General features: G+C 37.4%; 1 protein-coding gene across 7 annotated transcripts in view; it reads left to right on the plus strand.

The window, feature by feature from the left end:
- Positions 1–24232, plus strand: part of TBCCD1 (TBCC domain containing 1) — a 33807-nt gene that overhangs the window by 3335 nt on the left and 6240 nt on the right. For all 7 annotated transcript variants that reach the window (XR_005080207.2, XR_005080206.2, XM_037129671.2 and 4 more), the window contains 5 exons: positions 1396–1774; positions 4721–4876; positions 15417–15783; positions 17618–17804; positions 17956–18453. Coding sequence is in view for 5 of the 7 variants with exons in the window: in XM_037129671.2 (XP_036985566.1) it covers positions 1439–1774; positions 4721–4876; positions 15417–15783; positions 17618–17804; positions 17956–18453 (1544 nt within the window). In the remaining 2 variants the exon portion in view is untranslated. The remainder of the gene's footprint in view (positions 1–1395; positions 1775–4720; positions 4877–15416; positions 15784–17617; positions 17805–17955; positions 18454–24232) is intronic.

The following is a 24232-nucleotide window of genomic DNA, read 5'->3' on the forward strand; positions in this document are numbered from 1 at the left end:
AAGGATGAAAAATATTTAGCATGCTACCTGGCACATAGTAGGCACTCAGTTGATGTCAGTTATTTCTTGAACAGATAATTCCTCAGAAAAGCACAATTTTCTCAGAATCAAATGCAGAATAAATAATAACAAAGCATTTTTCATCAGTCATACAAGGAACGTCTTATTAAGTGATGTTACTTAATGTGAGGAGTTCTCGGTGAAGAGAGTACCTTGGGTCAAGTGAAGGTACAATTTCGTACAATCCTTTTGGGAAGCAGTGGAACTATATGTCAGGAGCTTCTTTCAGAATTGTTCGTTATTTCACAAATACACATCAGAAAATTTTCTCCTGGGAAATAATCCTAATGCAGAAAATACGCAGAAAGGTGTATTATTCATGATAGTAAAACTCTTTAAACTTTTTATAATGGAAATTTTTAACATAAAATTAGACTAGTTAAATGACCCCCCACTGCTCATGACCCATCTTTAACAGTGATTAGTATTTTGCCAATATTGTTTTTTTCTGAAAAATTTTAAACCTACTAAAAACAGGAGAACAGGCAAATAAGCCAGGGTACATTTATTTAGAGTGCTATGAAGCTTTTAAAATAATGTAGAATTGTATATATGGTGTTATCACAACTATGAAAATTCAAAAACTAACATCCAACCTATGTGTAGAAAAACAGAAAAGTGAATACAATAAAATATTAATTAGTTTCTGTTTGGTGGTGGGACTGTGGATGATTTTCTCCTTTTCTGTGTTTAGATATTTTATAAATATTTCATAAAAAGTATGTATTGATGTTATAACAAAGAAACAACAAACAAAATCTAAAAATATTGCGCCTAAACATAATAGAGTATACCTGTTACTGAGAATAACTTTAACTTTCCCTGATCTATTTTTGTAGCCTACATTTACATAGGCACCCTTCTGCCATCTTGTTTTAGTGCTTCATATTACATTTATATGGTCAGCTAACACATCCAAATCTTTAACCAATCATCCTTATGTATAAGTGATTTGACTCTGAAGTTTTATTCTCTTAATTTTGACTGGCATTCCCCTTCCCAGCAGAGTAAGATTTCTTGTGATAGGATGACTGTTTTTTCCATTTCTTCTTTTCCTTAATTCATACCTTATGAACTTAAACACTGCCTAAAACAACCACTTCAAACAATTCAATAAAATAATTTAGTTTTATCACAAAATTTTTCTTATTTAAGTAGATTGTAATAATAACTGGCCAAAAAAATCTATTCTGCTGTTGGTTGATGAGCTAGATCTGCTTTTTAAAATGATATAGTACATTTAAAAACAACTAGTTAAAGGAGGGGTCACTTTACAAGAAAATATATAAATGAGTTTTGTTTCAAATCAGTTTCTGAAGAAACTTTGTTTCCTAGGTATGCAAAGAAGACTTTTTACACAGATGTCCTTAGAGACAATATGGATCAGTCCGGAGTTCTCCTCTGGGTGAAAGCAGAACCCTTTATAGTGGGCACCTTACAGGTCCCACCACCATCCAAGTTCAGTCTTCACTACCTCAGGAAGATATCCACCTATGTGCGAACCCGGGCCATAGAGGGAGCTTACCCACGCCTATACTGGTCAACCTGGAGGCACATTGCATGCGGGAAGCTACAGTTGGCTAAGGATCTGGCGTGGCTTTACTTTGAAATCTTTGATAGTCTTACAGTGAAGACACCAGAGGAGCGTCTGGAGTGGTCTGAGATTCTGTCCAGTTGCACATCTGAGGATGAAGTTGAAAAGCAGAGAAATCAGGTATGGATTTGTATGTATATGTATGTGTTTAATTACTTTAGGAAGTAAACTTTTTATTTTTAATTTTTTATATACATACTAGCTATACAGTGTGTGGTTTTAGGTTAATGACCATTGTAATCCCAAAGCACCATTTGGATTTTAGCAGTTCCAATTTGGCATATTTAATGAATTAGTCCTTAGCAATCCTTATTCACCTGCTTCCAAACCAATAATGTTACAGAAACCCTATAATTGAAAGAAAGAAATACTTTTATTGACTTTAAAAGTGTTTTGAGGTCACTGAGTGCTTATGAACCACCATTATGAACCACCTGATTATTTTTAAGTGTGCGTCTGTTGTGTGCGGGGATTCAAAGATTAGAACAGTATCTCTGCTTTCATGGCTTCATGGAGCTCATAGACTATTAGGGGAAGCTGGTGTGCAAAAAAGTCTATTTCATGGTGTGAAATGTCCAGTAATAAAATTATGCATAACATACAGAAATAGAGAAGAAAATGATAGATTCTGATGATTGGAAGGGACTTCACAGAGAAAGTATATTCATCAGAATAGGCTAGTTACAGTAACAAGCAATCCAGCATTTCAGTGGCTTACACAAAACAGTTTATTTCTCTCATTTATGCAACAGTGCAACACAGGGCAACTCTAGGCTGCTGTTGTCCAAGCAATGACTCAGAGATCCGGGCTTCTTCTATCTTTTGGAGCCACTATTATGTTAGTCAGCTTTGCTACAGTTAAAAACAAACAAAAAAATGTCATTCCAGTGGCCTGCAGTAACAAAGGTTTATTTCTTGCTTATTTTATTTGTAGGCTGCACCTTAGCTATGGCTCTCCTCCAGGCTATGGCTTGGCTATATGTTCTTATTTGGGGGACCCAGGCTGAAGAAACAGTTTCTGTGTAGGTCATCTATTCTTGGGACAGAAGGGAAGAGCGACAGAGCAGGAGGAAACTCATGATGTCTCTTAAAACTTTTGCTCAGATATATGACATAAACTATGACTACTTTCATTCCATTGGCTCATGCCTAAAATCAATGAGGGGGAAGGTACTACCTCACAGGAGGTAAGGAAAATCCCATGGTTCATGTAAGCCTCTTCAAGAATAGGGAAATAAACAGTTGGAAATATAATACAATTTGTCACAGCCTTGCCCACTAGGGCCTCATTGCCCTTCTCTTCCATTTCTTCTCTTCCTGTCCTTCCATTTCTTTTGGGAGAGTTTTTGGGAAGCTTGAAAATGGTGTATGAGAATCCACCCACATTTAATTGACTATAACAAAGCTATACCACAGCTAACTTGAAGGGAGGCTGGGAAATGACATCTGATTATGTGCCTGGGAAGAAAAGAAAAGGTATTAGTATCTAGCCAGTCTCTGCTACATGGGATAATATCTAAACAAGGTTTCAGAAATTGAAAAAGCAACCAAGAGGTTTGGCATGCAACCAAGAGGGGAAGGGCATTATAGTTATTCATTAATCAAATATTTATTGAGTGCCTACTATGCATTAGCCACACAGTAGAGAAATGCTTACTATGTGGTAGATTCTCTTCTTGTTAGGAATATAAAAATGAAAAAGACAAGGATCTTGTGGTTTCATGGGGAAGTAGGTATATGAAGCAGTTATATAACAGACAATGTAACATACAGTTATTCAATGGAAATATGAGTAAAATTAGGGAATTATGCTAAGTTTATAAAAAGCCAACCCCAAAAGTTTACATACTGTATAATTCTGTTTATGTAATATTCTTGAAGTGGGTTTATTTATTAAAGGGCACCATGAAAGATTCTGTGTTGATGGAAATGTTCTGTAACTTGACCGTCAATGTTAATATCCTGGTTGTAATAGTGTATTACAGTTTTGCAAGATGGGAAACTGGGTAAAATATACATAGGATTTCTCTCTTAGTTCTTACAACGGCATGCGAATCTAGTTATCTCAAAGAATTTAAATAAGAAAGCAAAATGTTTGAAAATATATGGATTTATGGGGCTCCACATTGACAGTTGATTGAATAGGTCTAGGTGATCCTATTAATCTGTATTTTTAAGTTTGTTAGCAATAGCAGTTTTTAGCCAGGTTGGGAATCAGTATGAACATAAGTGTATAGTCCCAGGTTTATTACTTTACTTTTCTTGCCTTTCCTGTATGTGTATGGAATGCATATATGAGCATAATCATGAGCTTTAAAACCTGAGCTTCAAACCATACCCTTCAAATAAGAAATGACTTGTAAACTCCATCAGACCAGTCATTTTTAAGTGAAACAAACATCCCTTTAAGAATTCGATGAAAACTTGATGTTTGTTCCCTGCAAAATGCACACACACATTGAAAAGAATTTTAGGTGTTGCACTGATATTTTAAACTTTCTTAATAAGTCTGTGTGTGAACCTTAGGTTAACTGACCTCTGTGTCTTAACTAAATTCCCTTCTTTCATTTATTTATTTACTCATTTTGCTAAGGGTTTTAAAAAAAAAACTAACTTTAAACTTCTGAAATAATACACTTTTAAGAAGTATGTACTTCTTCAGTTTTGGAAAAGAATATCTGTGACTATAGATGCTGCATAGCTTTCTGAGAAGGTGACTCCAGTTTAATTAGTTTATTTATTTATTTTTAATTGAATTTATTGGAGTGACATTGCTTAATAAAACTATATAGGTTTCAGGAGTACAATTCTGTAATACATCAGCTGTATATTGTATTGTGTGTTCACTACCCCAAGTCAAGTTTCCTTTTGTCACCATTTTAATTAGTTTTAGAAACGACTACATCTGGGTTTCAGAGACATATCAAATGCTAGCAGTGTTTTCATATTTGTCTTCTAGGATCAGCAAACCATTGTGAATTTTTTTTACTATACCTGTTTAGTTGTAGACTAGTGAATTATGTAATTTCAGGACCTGTCTTCATTATTTATTTTCTTCTTGGACAGCTTTCAGTGGACACCCTACAGTTTCTGCTGTTCTTATATATACAGCAGTTAAATAAAGTCTCCCTAAGGACATCTTTGATTGGAGAAGAGTGGCCTACTCCCAGAAACAGGTCTCAGTCTCCTGACCTGACCGAAAAATCCAGTTGTCATAATAAGGTACTGTTTAAATTTTGACGTTTTTCTCTGAATGAGACAGTCATTGAGGTGAATGGTTTGCCTTCATTAAAAATTATGTTGGATTTCTTTTCTTTATATAAGCCATTGATTTGCTGGCTTGTTTTTGTTTTGTTTTTTTACTTTTTTTCCCAAATTATAAAACAAAAATCAATGTGTAATCTTAATATAGACAAGTGATTTCAGTTCCTTTACTGACATAAAAATTAATGTGATTTTTGGGCAAATCATTTACTGTACTTTTACTAGCATTCCCATTTTTGCAAATGTTAATGAATTTGAATCTACTTTTTTGATTAAGGATAAATAAGATGCAGTATTTACAAAATCTGTTGAAATCTACTGAAAAAATTCTGTAAAAATATCTTATATATTTAGGTAATATGCTTAAGTACTTAAGATGAGCATGTTTAAGTAATTATTTATAATGTGATATATACTAGAAGTTAAATGTAACTGCCTCACATTGCGAGCTTTAGAAAATCTTATTTTTTCTGTTTTTTTATAAAGAAACCCAAAATGTTTTTATATGTTTATATACAGTTTTTTTTTAATTTTAAGTAAAATGTAGATCTCAGTAATTTTGCCATGTGCAGACTCTTTAATATCCTTTTTCAGAGAAATCTTTTCACCATTATATTCCATGATGCTATTCTCTCCTGGTTCTGCTTCTTATTCTTTGTTCTCATTTTTCATGAGCCTCTTTCCCCCTGGCCCTTACAAGCCACTATTCATTTAGGATTCTGCCTGTGGTAATTTTTAATTCTTTCTCTTCCCTTGACTTGATCATTTCAGTGACTCCTGAGTTTTTCTCCATTCTAGATGTCCATCTTGACATATTCCCTATTCTACCTTAAATTCAGAATGTACAAGTCCAGATATATTAGAGATGCCAACCATTTTCTACTCTTTTCACACATAGTTCCTGTTGAATGAACACCATTTAGAGACAGTGTTTTTTTTTAATATACAGGGTCTGGCAGAAGTAAGGTCTGCTTGAGTGGTGTGGTTGGTAGGGTAATAACATGGTAATAATTTATAGTTTCAATTTGAACATTTCACCTAAAATGTCATATGGTGTGCTTGAGTGTGATATTGTTATGTCACAGAATTACATACTTATGATTTTGTAATAAAAGAGGGGTGTTATTTATGCCAGACCCTATATATTTTTTTATTGATTATGCTGTTACAGTTGTCCTGATTTTTCCCTCTTTGCCCCGCCTCCCGGTATCCTCCACTCCCTCAGGCAGTCCCCACACCATTGTCCAAGTCCATGGGTCATGCATGTAAGTTCTTTGACTACTCCATTTCTTATACTGTACTTTATATCCCCATGGCTATTCTATACCTACCAATTTGTACTTCTTAATCCCTGCACCTTTTCCCCCATTTTTCCCCTTCCCCCTCCCAACTGATAACCCTCCAAATGATCTCCATATCTATGATTTTGTGTCTATTCAGCTTGTTTGCTTAGTTTGTTTCTTAGATTCAGTTGTTGATAGTTGTGAATTTATTGCCATTTTAATAATCATAGTTTTGATCTTCTTTTTCCTTAAATAAGTCTCTTTAACGTTTCATAGAATAATCGCTTGGTGGTGATGAACTCCTTTAGTTTTACCTTGTCTGGGAAGCTCTTTATCTGCCCTTTCATTCGAAATGATAGCTTTGCTGGGTAGAGCAATCTTGGCTATAGGTTGCTTTTCATACTGCTTTTCATCACTTCAAATACCAGTCCCTTGTAGCCTGCAAAGTTTCTTTTGAGAAATCAGCTGACAGTCTTATGGGAACTCCTTTGTAGCTAATTACTTGCTTTTCTCTTGCTGCTTTTAAGATTCTTTCTATATCTTTAGCGTTTGGCATTTTAATTTTGATGTGTATTGATGTAGTCCTCTTTGGGTCCAATTCATTTTGAGACTCTCTATGCTTCCTGGACTTGTATGTCTGTTTCCTTCACCAAATTAGGAATTTTTTTTCATTATTTTTTCAAATAAGTTTTCAATTTCTTGTTCTTTCTTGTCTCCTTCCAGGACCCCTATGAATTTGAATGTTAGTATGTTCAAAGTTGTACCACAGGCTCCTTACCCTGTCCTCATTTTTTTTTTTGTATTTTTTTCTTTCTTGTCATTCTGATTGAATGTTTTTGTCTTCCTTATATTACAAATCATTGATTCTTAGCTTCATCTATTCTACTGTTGATTCCCTGTAAATTTTTCTTGATTTCACTTTGGGTAAGCTTCATTATTGCCTGGATCTTTTTTCTGCTGTTGAAGTACCCACTGAGTTCTTGAGCATCCTAATAACCAATGTTTTGAACTCTGCATCTGATAGATTGCTTATGTTCATTTTGTTTAGTTTTTTTTTCTGGAATTTGTTCTTTTATTTGGGCCATATTTCTTTGTTTCCTCATTTTGGCAGCCTCCCTGTGTTTGTTTCTACGTATTAGGTAGAGCTGCTTTGACTCTCTTAGTAGTGTGGCCTATTATAGAAAAACGACCTGTAAGTTGGATAGGCCGGAGCCTTAGGTAAGTGCGTGAGCAGGGCAACCCATGTGAACCAGGTTGATGGAGACTCAGATACATTGCCACTACTCTGGCTCTGTGTGGGGGAGAACTCAGAAAAAGGACAGCGGCTGCTGCCTGGCCTCTAGAGTTTTGTCCTGGAGGAAGCTGTCCCTGGCACTTACCCTGATGTCAGACACTTCATTTTCTCCCTATATGCTTCTGGTGTCTTTCCAGTTGTTGCCCCGGTGTTGGAGCCCAGAAGTAGTGAGTCTTTGTAAATTCTGAGACTGTCGTGGGCCTTTTAAGAGGAGACATCTGAGGAACCCAAAGTTTCCTCTGCTGCTCCAACCCCCACTGGTTTTTACAGCCAGAAGTTATGGGGACTTATCTTCCTGGCTGGAAGCCAACCCACTGGAACCGTGGGTTGAGTGGTCTGGTATGGGATTGGGATCACTCGCTCCTAAGGTATCCCTGTCAATTTTCATCTACCACACTTGGGTATGGGATCACTTACTCCATGTCTCCACTTCTCTGTCCCTCCTACCCATCTGAATGAATGTGACTTTTTAAAAATTCTTTAGTTGTCAGATTCCCATACATCTTGAATTTATTACGATTCTAGGTGATAGGGTTTTTTTTTTTGTAATTTATTTGTAATGCTTGCTGTGGTTGTGCAAGAAGGTGAGCCATGTTTACGCATGCCTCCGTCTTGACCAGAAGTGTTAGAGATGGTGTTTTGAACTAAGGTAGACCTACATTCAAATCTGGCTGTACCATTTAACATCACATGATTTTAGGCAAGTCAGTTAACCTCTCCAGGCCTTGGCTTCTCTTCTCCAAATGGGGGTGATAAGGCCTATTTCTGAATGGCTGTGAGAATTTAGAAATATGTTAGCATGAGACTTATTGCATAGTAAGCACCAGTAAATGATGATTCACATTTGAGCTATAGTGTGACCTCTACCAACAACTGCTTAGACCAGGGATGGACACTTGACTAGGGCATCCAATTCATTGCTATGTACTTTAAATTAGCCTGATTTGAAATTATGACCTTTCCTAATTAGTATTCCCAGGGACTGAAGAAAGCAATTGGTGATGGGTACTTGAGGTGACAGCTCAAATGGCATCAAGTTCATGAGCATCCTGGAGTTATGAGGGATTAGAAACTCTGCGGTAATCTGGAAAAAAAAAAAAGTGAATTGAACAGATATGCAGAGACACTGGCCCTGAGACCCAGGTTCTAGATGGCTTTCCTGTTACACTTCTGATGAAACCTACCTGTACTGTAGTTTAGAAGATGATTGTGTGTCCCTACAGTGCAATCACCCTTTACTTGAATTAACTTGTATTCCCTATGCCAGTGAAAGTCACTACCAGCCATCCATGTTCTTTTTCTCATCAACCATACCTCATTAGTTACCATCTTACTGATTCTGCCTCCAAATAACTCTAAAAATTTGTCCCTTTTATTTCTTTTTTATAGGCCCTAATGCAATTTTTTTGGCTTGATTTCTGTAATTAAGTCCTACCTTGTTGCCCTGCTGTTAGTCTATAGTCCACCCACTACACTGGACTTTCTAAAACACAGATGGATTATACCCTTTTTCTGTAGAAACTTCATCAGTGAATTGTCATTGTTGTTTTCATATAGTACTCTATGGAACTACTGCAGGCCCTACTATGGGGAGGGCGACTTGGCTAGAAGGAGAAAGAACAGGTGAGGCTGTGGACAGCTCTGCTTTTATACATATTTTGGCATCCAAATTAGATTTTTATTAGAACAAAGGAACACAAAAAAGAAGATCCAAGATGGTGGAGGTGTAAGTGGAAGCTGCACAAAACTTCTCCCAGAACCAAACTGGAATTACTGCTAAGAGAAGTCACCCTGAATAGCCAGGTGAACACTAGCTGGAGAAAAGCCTTATAACCAAGGACAGACAGAAGAAACCGCTTCACCACAATGTGACTGGTAGTGAGTGTGGAGGAGGCTCAAGAGGGCTGGCTAGGCTCCTAAAGGCAGCATCTAAAGTACAGGGGGCTATTTCAGTGGCCAGGGGGTTGCCCCTGAGAAGTGTGGTATCAAAACCCCAAGCTGGGCTCCCCAATGTATGGCACCAGAGCCAGGAAAAGAATCCAGATACCATCCAGCTATGGAAAGCATCAGGGCTTCTGTCCACCAAGGAGACAGCTGGAGATGCACAGAACCTCTTAAAGCAAGGGTTCCAAACCTGAAATCATGGACTAGTAACAAACGGGGCCTGTTAAGAACTCAGCCACTCAGCAGAAGGTGAGCTTAAATATAATGCACTTGAATCATCCCCAAATCCCCACTGCCACCCCACCCTGCCAGTCAATGAAAAAAATTTTTTCCACAAAACCAATTCCTGGTGCCAAAAAGGTATAGGATCACTGTCTTAAAGGATCAACACACAAAACTTTGCAGCCACTTACCCTGGACTCCACCAGAGGGAGGGCAGAGTGGACTAGAGATGCCCTGAGAGTCTGGGGCTGTGGCTGTGGGGAGAGATAAGAATGAACAGCTACTAGGATCCCTGTGCTGAGTCATTCCCCATACTGAAGGGGCCATGTTTCTCAGGCAGAGCACCCTCCTCCAAGTGGCATCAGCGTGAGGGGAAGCAATAGCCCTGCCCACAGGAATTACTCTGCCCCACCCTGTAGAGTTTAAGCTGGGCTGCTGAGGAGTACAGCTGGCTGTCATCTCCGTGATTAAGTTTAACAACTAAGGCAGAATTCTGGGAGCTGAGAATTTAGCTGACCTCCACAGGCCCAGTACTGGTTAAAGCCAGCCTTGTTTCACAGCCTGATTTTTTCTGCACACACCCAGGCCCAGACGAGCGAACCACAACCTGTGGATCACTGATAGCTTCAGACAGGCTGCCCAGAGCCAGTCACATACAGGATCTGACATAGGCCTACACCAGTCTTTGCAGAACTACCTAATACATAGAAACAAACACAAAGAGGCAGCCAAAATGGGAAGACAAAGAAACCGGCCCCAAATGAAGGAACAAGAGAATCCTCCAGAAGAGGCCTAAATGAAAGGGAGGCAAGAAATTTATCAAATACAGAGTTTAGAATAATGACTATAAGGATACTCAGCAGCAAGAAAAAAGACCTAGAAACAATCAAAAAGGACTAGTTAGAAATAAAGAATGCAATATTTGAAATAAGTAATACATTAAAAGGAATTAAAAAAAAAACAGGTTAGATGAAGCAAAGGACTGAATCAGCATTTTGGAAGACAAGGTAGAAGAAAACATCCAAGCAGAGCAACAAAAATAAAAAGAAATTAAAAGAAATAACCAGAACTTCAGAAACCTTTGGGACAACATGAAACTTAATAACATGTGGATCATAGGAATACCAGAAGGAGAAGTGAGTGAGCAAGGGATCAAGAACTTACTTGAAGAAATAATGACTGAAAACTTTTGTAGTATAATGAAAGAAAAAGACACACAAGTCCAGGAAGCTCAGAGAGTACCAAACACAATATACCCAAAGAGGCCCATGCAAATCACATCATAATTTAAACAGCAAAGCTTGAAGACAAGGAGAGAATCCTAAGAGCCACAAGAGAAAAGCAGATAGTTACCCACGAGGGAGCTCTGGTAACACTATCATCTGATTTCTCAAGAGAAACACTTTAGGGCAGAAGGGGTTGGCATGAAATATTTATGATGATGGAAAGCAAACCTATAACCAAGGCTACTTTACCTAGCAAGGCTATCGTTTAAAATTGGCAAAAAATAAAGAGTTTCCCAGACAAGAAAAAGCTAAAGGAGTTTGTTAATACCAAACTAGTACAGCAACAACTATTAAAGGGCTTTCTTTAAGGAGAAGGAGGAAAACATTTTAAAAATAAGATGGCAGTAAATACATAGCTATCGATAGCGACCTTGAATATAAATGGCTTAAATTCTAAAGCAAAAGACATAGGGTAGCTGAAATGGATATGAATACAAGACCCATATGTATGCTGCCTCCAAGAGACCCACCACAGATTGAAAGATACACACAGACTAAAAGGATAGAAAACGATATTTCATGCAAATGGAAAGGGGGAAGAAAGCTAGTGATGCAATGCTTATATTGACAAAATAGACTTTAAAACCAAGGCTATAGGAAGAGACACAGAAGGTCACTACATAATGACAAAAGGAACAACCCAACAAGAGGATAAAACCCTAGTAAACATTTGTGCACCAAACATAGGGGCACCTAAATATGTGAAGCAAATCTTGATGGACATAAAATGAGAGATCAACAGAAATACCGTCATAGTCTGGATAATAACACCCCATTTACTTCAATGGCTATATCATCCAGACAGAAAATCAACAAGGACACAGAAGCCTTAAACGACACACTAGAGCAAATGGATTTAATTGATGTCCTCAGAGCATTCCATCCCCAAACAGCAGAATATACATACTTTTCAAGTGCACACGGGATGTTTTCTAGGATAGACCACATATTAGGACTCAAAATAAGTCTCAATAAATTTAAGAAGACTTAAATCATAAGTCTTCTTAAGAAATCATATCAAGCATCTTCTTTGACCACAGTGCTATGAAATTAGAAATCAGTCACAAGAACACGGAAAAACACACAAAGACATGGAAACTAAATAGCATGTTATTAAGCAATGAATGGAACAATGAGCTCAAGGAAGAAGTAAAAAAAAATACCTTGCAACAAATGAACATGCCTAAACATAATACAGGGAACATACCTAAACATAATAAAGGCCATATATGACAGACCCATTGCCAGACTCACGCTGTATGGACAGAAACTACAAGCTTTCACCTTAAGATTGGAAACAAGACAGGGATGTCTGCTTTCACCCCTCTTATTCAACATAATATGGGAAGTCCTAGCCAAAGCAATCAGACAAGAAGAAGAAATAAAAGCAATCCAAATTGGAAAGGAAGAAGTAAAATTGTACTTGCAGAAAATATGATATTGTACCTAAAGGACCCCAAATATTCCACTAAGAAACTACTAGAACTGATAAATGAAGTCAGTGAAGTACCAGGATGCAAAATTAATATCCAGAAATCAGTTGCATTTTTTATATGTCAATAGTGAACTAACAGGAAGGGAAATTAAGAAAATAATTCCATTCATAATTGCTTCAAAAAAATAAAGTATCTAGGAATATCTAACCAAGGATGTAAAAGACCTGTACTCAGAAAATTATAAGTCACTGAGAAACGAAACTAAAGAAGATACAAGTAACTGGAAGCATATGTCATGTTCATGGGTGGGAAGAATTAACATCATTAAAATGTCCGTGCTACCCAAAGTAATGTATAGATTCAACACAATTCCTATCAAGATTCCAGTGTTGTATTTCACAGAAGTAGAACAAGTATTTCAAAAATTCCTATGGAACCACAAAAGGCTCTGCATAGCAACAGTGATCTTGAGAAAGAAGAACAAAGTTGGAGGAATCGTGCCACCTAATAACAAACTATATTATAAAGCCATAGTAATCAAAATAGCATGGTACTAGCATAAAAAAAGTCACAGAGGTCAATGGAACAGAATACAGAGCCCACAGGTAAACCCACACCTTTCTATGACAAGAAGCAAACATGTACAGTGGGCTAAAGATAGTTTATTCAATAAATGGTGTTGGGAAAATTGGACAGGTATGTCCACAAAAATGAAACTAGACCACCTTATAACACACAAAAATAAGTTCAAAGTGGATTAAAGACTTAAATATTGAACCTGAAACCATAAAAATAAAATAAATAGGCCCCAAAATCTTGAACATTGCTCATAGCAATTATTTTATCAGATGTAGCTCCCCAAGCAAAAGAAACAAAAGGAAAAATAAACAAATGGTACTACATCAAACTAAAAAGTGTTTGCACAGCGAAGGAGACCATCAACCAAATGAAAAGCCCACAGAATGGAGAATTTATTTGCCAGTACATTAGATAAGGAGTTAATATCCAAAATTCATAAATAACTTAAAAACACACCAAAAGAAATAACCCAACTAAAAAAATGGGCAAACAACCTGAATAGACACTTGTCCAAAGAGAACATACAGTTGACCAATAGACATATGAAAAGATGCTCAATGTCACTAATCATCAGAGAAATGCAAATTAAATCCATAGTGAGATATCACCTCCCTCCAGTCAGAAAGGCTATCATCAGTAAATCAACAAACGAAGTGCTAATGAGCATGTGGAGGAAAGAGAACCCTTTTGCACTGTTGGTGGGAATGTAGACTAGTACAGCCACTGTGGAAAGCAGTACAGAGATACCTCAAAAATTTAAAAATGGATGTGCCGTTTGACCCAGCCATCCCACTTCTGGGAGTATATCCGAAGGAACCCAAAATGCTACTTTGAAAGAACATAAGCACCCCTATGTTCATTGCAGTATAATTTGCAATCGCTAAGATATGGGAGCAGCCCAAGTGTCCATTAGTAGATGAGCAGGTAAAAGAACTATGGGACATTTACAGAATGGAATACTACTCAACTGTTAAAAAAAAAAGGAATGGAGAGGGGAAAGAGGGAGGGAGGAAGGAAGGAAGGAAATTTTACATTTTGTGACAGCATGGATGGATCTGGAGAACACTGTGCTAAGTGAAATAAGCCAGTCAGAGAAAGAAAAATGACATATGATTTCACTCATATGTGGAATCTAATGAACAAAGTGAACTAACAAAGTAGAGACAGACTCATAGAGCAGAATGACAGCTGTAGGGAGTGTGGAGGGATTGAGTAAAAAGGAAAAAGAACTCATAGACATGGACAGTGGGGTGATTGCAGGAGAGAAGTGGGTATAAGAGGGTTAAACGATGGAAAAAACACAATAAAAATTTTTTTTTAAAGAGAAAGGGATAGCTCTTGAGAAAGTAGGTTTTAGTCCCTGGCACACAGTCCAGATGTTTTAGTGTTTCATACAAAGCTTTTCATAATTAGTCCCTAACTACTATTTTAGCTGGGCTTATTTTTGTTTGTTTGTTTGTTTGTTTGTTTTAACCTGTCACTTCTTAGCATGCTTTCTTCACCTCTCCTAGAACTTCCAGTTCCCCAAACACAGCAAGTAAATTTAGTTCTGTGAGCTTTGGCATATGCCGTTCCCTATGCCTCAAATGCCTTTTTTTGTCTATTTACCTAAAGTATTCATCGAGGATCTATTCAAACAGCACCCACTACAGTTTTTTCCCCAACTTGAGTTTGTTGTTTCTCTCATGCTCATAGAATGTCTTTGGAGATATTTGGTATAGGTGTTAACTCATTGTGTTACAATTATTTGGTTATATTTTCTTTTCACTACATAGTGAAAAGACAATAGTTCCTTGAGAACAGGAGATATGTATGTGTTAGTTTCATAATTTATCACTTAACACTGTTCATATCATAAAAAATAACTGTGAAATGAATAAGCCAAGTCATTGGGACATCTGCCAGTTCAAAGCTTATTCCCAAAATTATAACCTCTCCTAAATTTAGTTACAGTAAGATTGGTTGCTTTGTTTCATTCAGTGGAACTGGAAATTTTTTCTGTAATTTGAGCAGGTAAGTAAAGAAACCCAGTGTTTCATTGAATGACTGCTCAATGTGGTTATTTTTATGTTTGGTCTGAAACTTTCAAAGTATTTACTTAGTTGTGTGACCTTGGGTGAGTTTTTAAACCTCTCTGTTTGTCTTTTTCCTTATCTGTAAAATGTGCCATCTTAAGATTGTTGTTAGGATTAAATACATTAAACTTCATGTAATACTTAGTGTTTGGCACACACTAAGGGTTAGTTTTTAGTATTTTTGAATTGGCTGAGATCAAGAGAGAGACTTTATACCTATCACATGCACACAAAAAATCTTACAAGGTTTTTACGGCTCCTTAAATAGTTTGTTGAGTATGAGGCAAAGTATAAATACAAGATAATTAAAATATAAAAATTTCATATCTCACAGAATCTCTTTATTCTGTTAAGAGTGCATCCTTTTCTTTTTTTTTAGAACTGGAATGATTACAGTCACCAGGCGTTTGTCTATGACCATCTGTCAGATCTCCTTGAGCTGCTTTTAGATCCAGAACAACTCACTACATCCTCTCATTCGACTAATAGTAGTCTAGTCTCTAGAGAAGCTGTTGTGGCACTCAGCTTTCTTATTGAAGGTACAGTGAGGAGAGCCAGGAAGATATATCCGCTTCATGAACTTGCGCTATGGCAACCACTGCATACAGAAAGTGGCTTCTCAAAGATCTCTAAGACCTTTTCTTTCTACAAGCTGCAAACCTGGTTGAGAGCCTGTTTGACTGGGAATCCATTTGGTACCTCTGCTTGCCTCAAGTCTGGAAAGAAATTGGCTTGGGCTCACCAAGGTATTTAATATTTTAATCTATATTAAATTGAATGACCAGTTAGGGAACCTAGTGTTTTCTGGCATATTAATGATCATACATCTTCTATAGAAGACCTAAAAATATTGCTACTATAAAAGAAAACAGGGGAGCATTTATATGTGTGTGCGTGTGTGCCTTTTTCTCTCAAGGCAGCATCAGTCTCAGAGAATTGGTATATTAGTCCTTCTGATTTCCATTAACAGAATCTCCCAACTTCAGTTAATCCTCTTTTTGTTCTGCTTTTTTTCTTTTTGATTCTTCCTCTCATTCTCATAGGTTCAGTTGCTTGAGTCTTTCCTATTTTCTACACACCACAGTAGAATTTGGCCATTCCACAGGTAACCTCAGAGAGTTGGTATAGAGCTAAAGCTCTTTTTAGCACCTCAGACATAAGCAGACTAGATATTTCTAAATTCAGGATTTAAATTTATCATGGAGAGTGTCTGACCCTGGTTGCATCAGTTATCTATTCTCAGCAGTCCATTGGTGGCTAAAAGGATAGGTTCAGGTGCTATATGACTTCCTGAGGCCCAGGTATAAGTTTGAAGAGAAGTAGGTGCCTATACTGAGGCAAATGCCAAAGTTAATTTAAAAAAAAAAACCTACCTACAATATACTTTCATAATCTCCGAATTTCAAAGATAAAGAAAAAAATAGCTTCTGTGCAAAGGTAAGAAAAAAATCAGTTTTGTATCAAGTTTTTATAATGTTAAAAAACAGAAAATGGTTGATAAACATCTACAGAATCTTGAGCAAAATCATACTGATCTAAGAGTTCTATATTCAACTAAGCTATTGCTCTGGTATGAGATCAAAGATTCTCACATTTGTAAGGCTCCCATAAATACATAGTAGATACTGTATAATCCTTCATGTTGATAAAAGAATATAGATTTAAGTAAGTTTTTAAATGTTAGGGTAGGCCCCATTAGGGAAAAAAGGATATTTATAACCTTTTAGGGTTATATTAAAGTGTTATCAGTGGTAGATACTACAATAAAAAGTAATTTTACCTTCTTTTACCACTAGTATTCAAATTTTTCTACAACCATGTATTGCTTATCTATTATAAGGTAATGAGAAGAGTATTCTTTAAAAAGAATAATAGCATACTTTAGTGATTTTTTTACATCTGGCCAGTAGTCTCCACAAGGGTGTCCCAGTGGCTTGCAGGGAAGTACAGTCTGAGAAGTCAATCACATAATGGCAGGACTGTGTTAGGAGGAGTGCAACCTGCACAGGCTTTTTGTCAGTTTGTGCAAGGCGCTGTGTTTGAGAGGGAGATAGGCTCTCAGTAATGATCTCGGGAGTAAATGCCAAAACCAAAGAATTCACAGAATGATTTGGTAAGTAACTTAGGATGGATTCAGAATTAGTATTATGGCAGTTTAAAGAGATTTTTTAGAGGTGGGAATGATAAATTAAGGCATCTTGGAGAACAAGATATTTGAGTTGGCCCAGTTCTCCAACCTACCAGCTATACAACCTTAGACACATTACTTAATCTGAAGGGAGAAATGAAAATATCTTAGATATTTTTCAAATATCTAAGAAGGTAAGATCTATGTTGGCAATCTTGAGTGGATTAAAATTTTTTATGACAAAAAATTATCAAGTATTAAAAATATACCAAGAAGTACAGAAAATAGTATAACAAACACCTCTTTACCCATACCCAGATCTAATATTTTTAAACCTCACATGCATCTGATTTTAGACATGTATGTATATGTGTAGATATGTGTAACATCATATGGTTGTGATTTTTCTCTCATTTGAAACTATCTCATTTATTTTTGTTTTTCTTAACTAGTTGAAGGGACGACCAAAAGAGCTAAGATTGCTTGTAATACTCATGTGGCCCCTAGGATGCACCGCATGGTGGTGATGAGCCAGGTTTACAAGCAGACATTGGCTAAGAGCTCAGATACTCTGGTGGGGGCACATGTAAAGATTCATCGTTGCAACGAATCTTTTATATACCTGCTCTCTCCCTTACGGTAAGCACAGTCTTCATAGTGTTCTGACATTTTTGACATTTTCTTTAGGCTAGGATTGATCTTTTTTTAAACCATCAAATAATATTTTGTAGTCAAATATTTTTATCGTACCATTATTCACAGGAATTTACCTCAGTGTTCTGTTTTTCAGATCTGTGACAATTGAGAAGTGCAGAAATAGCACATTTATTCTTGGCCCAGTACAGACTACTCTTCACCTCCATGGCTGTGACAATGTTAAAGTCATTGCTGTTTGTCATCGTTTGTCCATCTCTTCTACTATAGGCTGCATCTTTCACATTCTGACGCCTACACGCCCACTTATTTTCTCTGGGAACCACACAGTAACTTTTGCCCCTTTTCATACCCATTACCCAATGCTGGAGGACCATATGGCCAGAACCGGCCTTGCTACAGTGCCTAACTATTGGGATAATCCAATGATTCTGTGCAGAGAGAACAGAGACACAAGTGTGTTCCGACTCTTACCACCTTGTGAATTCTATGTATTTATTATTCCCTTCGAAATGGAAGGGGACACAACGGAAATACCTGGGGGTCTTCCATCCGCATATCAGAAAGCACTGGGCCAAAGAGAACAAAAGATACAGATCTGGCAGAAAACTGTGAAGGAAGCTCATTTGACAAAGTAAGTATTTTATAGAAGTAATCATTTGTCTCAGTAAAACTATGGAAAGCAAATTAATCTGCACATATTTACGGCTGTGCTAAAGTAATAAAAATACACAGCATATCCTCAGTTGAGGCTTATGTGTCAGGTCAGTATTTCAGGCACTTTGCTTGGGGAGGTAAGAGTCTAATAACTCTAATATTAGACTCTTTTTTCAAAGAAGCTTAAGTTTAGTTAGAAGATATATATTAATATGAATGGAAGATCATATATAGTATATGCCCCACGATCTGCTTAAATGGATTGATTTTAGTTTTTAATTTACTCTTCTACACTATGCTGGTGGTTCTCAAACTTAGTCATGCATCAGAGTCATCCAAGGAGCTTGTTAAAAATACTGATTTTCTGACTTCACCACACTACAGACAGATTCCTCATGCTGGTCCATGGACTAATGCCAGTTTTTGTCGGTGTTCCCTAATCCATTTTTCCCTAATTCGTACAGTGTTGTCAAATAAAGCTGAATTTAGTTTAAAATACTGTTTTTTCTGAGATTATTTTCTTCCTACTTTTGAGTACTAAACTCTTTTATTAACATGCTGTGATAGTTTTTTGTTACTCTTTCTTTTAATCTTTTTTATTTTTAATATATTTTATTGATTATGCTATTACAGTTGTCCCATTTTCCCTCCTTCACTCCCCTCCACCTTGCACACCCCCTCCCACCCACATTCCCCCCCTTTAGTTCATGTCCATGTGTCATAAGTTCTTTAGCTTCTACATTTCCCATACTATTCTTACCCTCTCCCTGTCTGTTTTCTACCTACCATCTATGCTACTTATTCTCTGTACCTTCTCCCCCTCTCTCCTCCTCCCATTCACCTGTTGCTAACCCTCCATGTGATCTCCATTTCTGTGGCACCACTCCTGATCCAGCTGTCTGCTTAGTTTGCTTTTGTTTTAGGTGTGGTTGTTAATAACTGAGTTGCTGGACAGCAACTTATATTTCACTGTTCATATTTTTTATCTTCTTTTTCATAGATAAGTCCCTTTAACATTTCATATAATAAGGGCTTGGTGATGATGAACTCCTTCAACTTGACCTTATCTGAGAAGCACTTGATCTGCTCTTCCACTCTAAGTGAAAGCTTTACTGGATAGAGCAATCTTGGATGTAGGTCCTTGCCTTTCATGACTTCAAATACTTCTTTCCAGTTCCTTCTTGCCCATAAGGTCTCTTGAGAAATCAGCTGACAGTCTTATGGACACTCCTTTGTATGTAACTTTCTCCTTTTGTCTTGCTGCTTCTAGGATTCTCTCCTTCATTTTAATCTTGGGTAATGTAATTATGATGGGCCTTGGTGTGTTCTTCCTTGGGTCCAACTTCTTTGGGACCCTCTGAGCTTCCTGGACTTCCTGGAAATCTATTTCCTTTGCCAGATTGGTGAAGTTCTCTTTTATTATTTGTTCAAATAACTTTTCCATTTGTTGCTCTTCCTCTTCTCCTTCTGGTACCCCTATAATTCAGATGTTGGAATGTTTAAAGATGTCCTGGAGGTTCCTAAGCCTCCTCATTTTTTTGAATTCCTGTTTCTTCATTCTTTTCTGTTTGGTTGTTTCTTTCTTCCTTCTGGTCCACTCCATTGATTTGAGTCCCAGTTTCCTTCCCATCACTATTAGTTCCCTGTACACTTTCCTTTATTTCACTTAGTGTAGCCTTCATTTTTTCATCTAATTTGCAACCAAATTCAACCAGTTCTGTAAGCATCCTGATTACCAGTGTTGTGAACTGTGCATCTGATAAGATAGGTTGGCTATCTGTTCATTGCTTAGTTGTAATTGCTCTGGAGCTTTGATCTGTTCTTTCATTTGGGCCATTTTTTTAATCTTGATGCACCTGTTAAGTAGTGAGGAGCGGAGCCTTAGGTGTTCACCAGGGTGGGGCAACCCAGTTGCGGGTTGTGATGCTATATGTGGGGGAGGGTCCAAGAGGGAACAGTGACACTTGCTCCATTCTCTGCCGGATTTCAGTCACTTCCACCACTTCCCCTAAGCAACCTGGGCCATTCTGGTGCTGATTCCCATGTGGATGGGTTTCTGTATGTTCTAGGACCCTGTGGGTCTCCAGCAAACTCTACTGAGGTGCTAAGAGTTCCTCCCGGCACCTCAACTACCACAGGTGTTTTCAATCAGTGCTTTGAGGCTTTATTTTCCCATGCTGGGACCTTGGGTTGCGAGGTCTGTCTTGCTCCCCAATTTCACCTGGTTTATCTGTGCGCGATAATGTGGAACTGCTCAGTTCTCCAGCCACCTTGTACAGCGCGCCCCTCCACAATCCTGGGTCTACCCACTGTTGCCTTGTGTACCCTGGGTCAGCCAGTCACCACTGTGCTACAACGCATCTCTGCCCGACCCCCCGACTTCGTCCCTCCTACCAGTCTGGATGAATGAGTCTACTTAACTCCCCATACAGTTCAATTTTCTGGCCATACTGGTTGTTATTTTGTTTTGAAATTGTTGTCGTCCTTATTTTGGTTGTGCAAGGAGGTGCAGTGTATCTACGTACACCTCCATCTTGGCTGGAAGCAATAGTTGTGGTTTATTATGTCAGTCACAAAATTTTATTTTAAAAGTATTGGCCTTTGACTTCCAGAAACCAGGGACACACTTCCTGGTTTATAGTGATTTAGAAAACATCCATGTAGTGATCAGGGAAGATTAACGGAAGTAGAACTTGGATCTTGAAGAATGAGCCAAATTTGGATAGGAAGTGAAAACTGAGCAGAATACTTTTAATATCACTAGAGGAGCAGATGTGAAGCGGAAGCAGACCTTAGGTATCCTATAAATCAATTGCTGACATAGGACTCTGCGTATGGAATAGTGGCATTTAATCTTGGATGGTAGACAGAACAGGTTATATAAACACTTGAATGCAAGGCAGTGAAAGTTAGACTTAAGTGGAATTAAGCAGTGGGAGCCATTAAAAGGTTTTGAGTAGTAGACTGAAGTACAGAAAGCTTTTTCACTTATTCAAGAACATTTATGGAATGCCTACAGTATGCAAGCTACTTTATTAAATTTTGTGGCAGTTTTTAAAATGCGTAATGAAACGTGGTTGGCATATCGGAAGATCCTCTGGTTAGACAGATTAAAAAGGGAAGTCAGGGTAATATTATTTCAATGGCCTAGAGTGTCCAGCCTGTAGCCCATGGGCCACTTGCGGCCCAGGATGGCTGTGAATGTGGCCTAACACAAAATCATAAATCCACTTAAAACCTTTTTATTGCTCGTCAGTTTTCATTAGTGTTTGTATATTTAATGTGTGGCCCAAAACAACTCCTCTTCTTCCAGTGTGGCCCAGAGATGCCAAAAGGTTGGACACCCCTGGGCCCAGACTAAGAAACTGGACTAGTATGGAGGGGAAGGGGACAGAAACCAGGAATACTTTGACAGGTGGCAGGATTCAGTGTAAAATTTTGTGAAAAACACAAGAAAATCAAAGGTAACTAACTCCAAAAATTGGGGCCCAGTTTAGAAACTTATTAATCAACTTTTGTTTTAGATATTATTTATCTACTTTTCAGAGAGAGGGTAAGAGGGAGAAAGAGGGGGAGAGAAACATCCATGTGTGAGAGATACATCAGTTGGTTGCCTCTTGCACGCCCCCATCCAGGGAACCTGGCCCACAACCCAGGCATGTGCCCTGATTGGGAACCACACCAACGACCTTTTGGTTCACAGGCTGGCACTCAGTCCACTGAACCCCACTGGCAAGGACTCATTAATCAGCTTTCTTCTGGAAAGAATACCATATATATTGTGAAAGGAGTGGTACTGAAAATAAATAATTATTGTTCATACAAGTATCTTGGTATTTAATCAAGTTTTATTTGTTAGCAATATTAGAAAAGGAGCATAGGAAACATGGTACCAAACGATGAAGGGTTGCTTCCACAGCATTAAAACATTGTCCACGTGTGAGCTGTAACAAGTTTGAAAAAAATGTATAAAGTTCTTTTGGGGGATCTTTATAATAAATGCCATATGTCCTGCTAATATCTTGACTATTATGACTTTTCCTTAAGATAGAAAGACCTTTTTAATAATTGGATTTCATTTGCCTAGTATTTTTTTTTTGGTTGTCATTATTTTAGAAAATGGCAGCCACTCTAAAATGTTTCTATTTCTGATGATCCAGACTGCTGTTTAATATATGAATAAAGATGCTTATTTTAGTAAGATTTTGTTTAATTATTTTTAGAGAGAGAAGAAGGGAGGGAGAAAGAAAGGGAGAGACAGACACATCAGTGTGAAGGAGAAGCATTGATCTGTTGCCTCTCTTATGCACCCAGACCAGGGACCAAACCTGCAACCAAGGCATGTGCCTTGACCAGGAGTTGAACCCTTCATTTTGCAGAATGATGCCCAACCAACTGAACCACACTGCTCAGGGCAAGATCAGTGTTCTTTGGATAGCTGTGTCTGTATTGTACTGGAAAGTACTCAGACTTGGGGATTACTACTGACCATGCCACTTTACAATGTGATGTTGAGTCTGTCATTTAACTTCTCTAGCTTTTAATTGTATTATATGTAAAGCGTAAGTATATTCTCCTCCTGTTGTGATTGATGTGAAGGTTTAATAAGTAATGGGTATGTGTGAGACACACTGTTTAGTGATGTGTTTTTGTGAGACACATCTTCTGGGTAAGATTGTTTATCCAGCATATCTGAGACCTGACCTGTTAGAATAGTAATAGTAGTAGTAAGAGAAATAGTCATTGAAAAAGACTTGATCCAGCCACAGTATTTTCTGGGTGCATTCTTGTGGCTTTGTTCTCATAATATGGATTAAGGAATGAATGAAACACAGGGTGGGGCAAAGGTAGTTTTACAGTTGTTTGTATAGAAAGTATTACAATAATTAAATAAAAATACAAGGATAAAGTTTGGCTTCACATACTCACAACTGTAAACTTACTTCAGTCCCGCCCTATATATATTCATAGTTACAAAATTGCATTTAGACTCTTTAAAAGTAGTCACTTCCAACCAAAATATATAAAGATCACTAACGGTTGCAACTCATGCTTTGCCTGGGAATTTATCGTGATGATGCTGCTATGTTTTGCAAACATTCCACCTGGTTTGTATCTTGCGAATTGAGCCACCAAGACATTAATGCTACAAATTGGTCATTCTCAGTTCAGCATATCATAGAATAATGATGATAACTATAGTAACAGGTAATATGCATTGAGCACTTACTGTGCAACAAGTACTATTTTAAGCACCTTCTATGTATTAACTCATTTATGCTTTATAACAGGTACCCTACTCTATTATAGAAAAACTGAGAAACAGAGAGATTAAATAATTGACCCAAAGTTATACAGGAGCTGGGATTAACAACTGTTATGTTATGTTATGTTATGTTATGTTATGTTATGTTATGTTATATTATAGTTCTATAACAATGATCATTGAACAGAGTATCCTTTAAAGCACTTCTTTTAATTCTACTATTTTAGATGCTCGATTTTTCTTACACATGTGAAAAGCTTATACACATGAGCAGTGTTCAGAATGTGGTGACTATTTAATAAATGTTGGCTCTGAATCATTGTGTATTAAGGCATTAAGATCCAGGATAACACTAAAAACAAGGAAAAGTATTCAGTTCAATTTGGGGAATATAGGAAGACAAAAGAATTTTTGATCAATTTGAAGAGAAACTGCCAACACAGTCTTTTAAAAGTGATTAGATTGTATCATTTCTCTACTCTGACCCCTC

The sequence above is a fragment of the Artibeus jamaicensis genome, unplaced genomic scaffold (genome assembly GCF_021234435.1).
Source record: "Artibeus jamaicensis isolate MK-2021 breed Jamaican fruit bat unplaced genomic scaffold, CSHL_Jam_final scaffold_474, whole genome shotgun sequence".
In the NCBI taxonomy this organism is placed as follows: Eukaryota; Metazoa; Chordata; class Mammalia; order Chiroptera; family Phyllostomidae; genus Artibeus; species Artibeus jamaicensis.